General features: G+C 52.5%; 1 protein-coding gene across 5 annotated transcripts in view; it reads left to right on the forward strand.

The window, feature by feature from the left end:
• The window catches only part of SNRPA (small nuclear ribonucleoprotein polypeptide A), a 15,018-nt gene extending 12,033 nt beyond the window's left edge, over positions 1-2,985 (forward strand). For 4 of the 5 annotated variants that reach the window (XM_011952491.1, XM_011952489.1, XM_011952492.1 and 1 more), the window contains 3 exons: positions 502-675; positions 1,182-1,270; positions 2,604-2,985. In XM_011952491.1, coding sequence (XP_011807881.1) covers positions 502-675; positions 1,182-1,270; positions 2,604-2,763 — 423 coding nt within the window. In that variant the 3' untranslated portion in view covers positions 2,764-2,985. Of the gene's footprint in view, positions 1-501; positions 676-1,145; positions 1,271-2,603 lie in introns of all 5 variants that reach the window. The other variant, XM_011952493.1, reaches the window with a different exon arrangement.
• Positions 2,986-3,892: the final 907 nt, after the last annotated feature.

Below are 3,892 nucleotides of genomic sequence, written 5' to 3' on the forward strand. Positions count from 1 at the left end.
AACCCAGGAGACGGAGGTTGCAGTGAGCTGAGATCCGGCCACTGCACTCCAGCCTGGGCGACAGAGTCAGACTCCGTCTCAAAAAGAAAAAAAGAGACAGGGTCTTGCTCTGCCTCCCAGGCTGGAGTGCTGTGGCACAATCAGGGCTCACTGCACGCAGTCTTGACCTCCTGTGCTCAAGCGATCCTCCTACCTCGGCCTCCCTCCTCCCAGCCTGTGGCTGGGTGGTCCCTGGAGGGTGATGGCCAGGAGGCATCTCCATGGAAACAGACCTCAGAACTCTGCCAGCATTTAACTCCCAAATAGCATTGAACTCTTTCTGATTTAATGTCCCACTAGACCCTGGGTTTGTTTTGTTCTGTCCAGCCCTCTCTGGGTGCCTTTTTCGCCTCTTTCTGGTTGTTTTTCCTTATATCTCTCACCTGCAGGGTTTGCTCTGATGGCCTCTTCTGTGCCTCCTGGGGCTGCTGTAACCACACTGTGTCCTTCCTCGCTCCACAGGGCATGCCGCCGATGACTCAGGCGCCCCGCATTATGCACCACATGCCGGGCCAGCCGCCCTACATGCCGCCCCCTGGCATGATCCCACCGCCAGGCCTTGCACCTGGCCAGATCCCACCAGGGGCCATGCCCCCGCAGCAGCTTATGCCGGGACAGATGCCCCCTGCCCAACCTGTGAGTATCTAGTCTCACCCCACCAGGTCTCATGTAAATAGTCAGAATACAGGACTAGAAAGGGACCAATCTGGGGGCTGTTGTAGGTTGGGTGGTCTGGGCAGGCCCCCTGAGGAGGTGGTACTGAATGAGGAAGTAGCAGTGGGGGTGGGCCCTGGGCAGAGAGGAATTGACATCTGGCTGGAGGGTCCGGAAGGTTAGGGTAGGCTGGAGTGGTGCCAGCACCTAGATTGATTCCACGAGCTATTGAGCGCCTGCTTATGTGCCAGGCCCCGTTCTGCACTGTAGGGCTGCAGCAGGGACTGAGACCGAAACCTCTGCTGTCCTGTGGCCTACAGTTTGTAGGGCCAAAGAGGTGGGAGGCAGACAGGCAACAATATGTGGTATGCTGGGAGAAAGTACCAGAATAAATTCAAGCAGTGTGAGGGATGGAGGAAGGGGCAGTACTAGGGGTCTCCCACTGGATCCAGGGCTCCTGTGCTCACCGACTCCCCTCACCCTCACAGCTTTCCGAGAATCCACCGAATCACATCTTGTTCCTCACCAACCTGCCAGAGGAGACCAACGAGCTCATGCTGTCCATGCTTTTCAATCAGTAAGTGGGGCCTGTGGCTGGGTGGTCCCTGGAGGGTGATGGCCAGGAGGCATCTCCATGGAAACAGTCCTCAGAACTCTGCCAGCAGAGCTCTGAGCCAAGTGAGGCTTTGCAGGAGGGACAGCGACCAAAGATGTGAAAGGAGGAGGCTGTGGCTGGGCCCATGGCCTGTGGGGGACATGGGGATGAGGCTGGAAAGGTCTCCATGGCCAGGGCTTGCCGGCTTTTTTCAGCCTTAATTGAGGGCTGAGGGAGTCCGGCTCTGGGCCTCATTTTCCCAGCCCTGAAAATGGGGGCATGCAAGGTAAGGTACACGTAAAACTACATTGAGATGTCCTTGAACACTGGTTAAGACTGGCAGAAGTCAGTGTGCTCAAAAACAGCAAGTGTAGGAGATGGGGATTTGTGAACTCTTGTGCCTGGTGTCAGGGTGGAGTCCGGTGCGGCCGACGTGTAGAGGGGCTGTTCGCTGGTGTTGAGTGAAGTTGTGGGTGTGGGTGAGTTCGTCTGGTGGTTCTGTTTCAGAAGCTGTGAGTGGAGCATTCATCAGTGTTTGTGGTGGGGAGTTGAAGGCTGTCTCGGAGAAGGGATGGGCTACATGCAGCGTCTCACCATGCTGCACTGCATGGCACTTGGGAGAACGGAGAGCACAACTTTATAATAGTGCCAAGAGGAGATTGTGAAAAATATAGAAGATTTTTGAAAAATATAGAAGAATAGTACCACATATGCCGCATGTCCACAAAGCTGTATATTTTGTGAGAATGCCAATGGATAAAAGGATACCTAGTAAACATGAGGATGTTTGCTTAATGGAGAAAGAAGTATGGAATGAGAAGAGGGAAATTAGAAACAGCAGATCAGAAAAGTGAGGGTAAGGCCGGGCGCGGTGGCTCATGCCTGTAATCCCAGTATCTTTGGAGGCTGAGGCAGTTGGATTTCTTGAGGTCAGGAGTTCAAGACCAACGTGGGCAACATGGTGAAACCCTTTCTCTCCTAAAAATACAGAATAAAAATGGAAAAAGTGAGGATATCGGTTATTATTGGTATGGCGGGTGGGTTATGATTTAGGAAGGGCCCAGGGGACTGCGGTGTACTGTTTCTTGATTTAGGTTGCAGTTGCATGAGTGTTTGTGTTTAAATTGTTCATGAAATGCTATGTTTACATTAGAGTTTTTCAACTTAGTACTATCTGCATTTTGGGCTGGATAATTCTGAGTAATGGGGCCCTGTCCTGTGCATTGGAGGCTACTTGGCATCATTTCTGGCCTGTGTCCACTTGATGCCATTAGGGAGAAATGCTGAGTCCCTGAGGTCTGTCATTCTCTTTCAGATTCCCTGGCTTCAAGGAGGTCCGCCTGGTCCCTGGGCGGCATGACATCGCCTTCGTGGAGTTTGACAATGAGGTACAGGCAGGGGCAGCTCGTGATGCCCTGCAGGGCTTTAAGATCACACAGAACAACGCCATGAAGATCTCCTTTGCCAAGAAGTAGCACCTTTTCCCCCCATGCCTGCCCCTTCTCCCGTTCTGGGGCCACCCCTTTCCCCCTTGGCTCAGCCCCCTGAAGGTAAGTCCCCCCTTGGGGGCCTTCTTGGAGCCGTGTGTGAGTGAGTGGTCGCCACACAGCATTGTACCCAGAGTCTGTCCCCAGACATTGCACCTGGCGCTGTTAGGCCGGAATTAAAGTGGTTTTTTGAGGTTTGGTTTTTCACAATCATTTGTCTGTTTGATTTTCTTGCTCTTCATGGTTCCTTTCCCTCCAGTTCAGCAGCCCATCCTGGGTTTTTGGACCTCTTGGCATTTTGAGGTTTGCAACCTTGGGGAAGCACAGGATAGTGTAGTAATACTGTTCAAACTTGGGTTACAATTACTGCTTTGGCAGTTTTGTGTATTATCCCAGTTCACAGCAGGAAATGGAATCCTAAGTCAGGAAATGTAAAGGCAGGGCTGCCACGTAGAGTTAGGCAGGTTGGGTACTGCACAAGAATGTTACATGTTTACGCCACCAGTTTTCTAGCAGATGACAAGAGTGTTAAGGAAGAGGTGTTTCTTCACCTTTTTCTACTCTTCACAAAAGTGCAGCCTGTTGTAGCAATGTCCCCACAGAAACCACAGTAGGTAGTTCAAGCAGAAAGGAATTTAATACAGGAAACTTGGTGCTGCTGAAATCACGCGGAGTGTGAGTGGTAGGAGTGGCAGTCTGGGTTTGAGACTCTTGAATTCGAGTTTGCAACCCCTGAATGAACTCCTAACTAGAGTTCAGCGGGATGCTACTCTGACTTCTGGCAGTGCCTGGACTCATTTGATCACTCCTGGGAAGCTACTGACTTGATGCTGGTATGAGGGGTATGGCCGCCTCACACACAGGTGATCTACCTTTCTGGCCAGTGGCCAGCCAGGAGCCTCGGGCAGGTGCCTGACCCCAATTCCCCTGCAGTGTCTAGCTGCAGGGAAGTCTAGGATATGTGACTTTTGGCTGTACAGCCACATACCCAGCTGCAACTCTGGATAAGAAAGGGAGATTGGGGGCCGGGCGCGGTGGCTCAAGCCTGTAATCCCAGCACTTTGGGAGGCCGAGGCGGGTGGATCACGAGGTCAGGAGATCGAGACCATCCTGGCTA

Source organism: Colobus angolensis, unplaced genomic scaffold (genome assembly GCF_000951035.1).
Source record: "Colobus angolensis palliatus isolate OR3802 unplaced genomic scaffold, Cang.pa_1.0 Scaffold34, whole genome shotgun sequence".
Lineage (NCBI taxonomy): Eukaryota > Metazoa > Chordata > Mammalia > Primates > Cercopithecidae > Colobus > Colobus angolensis.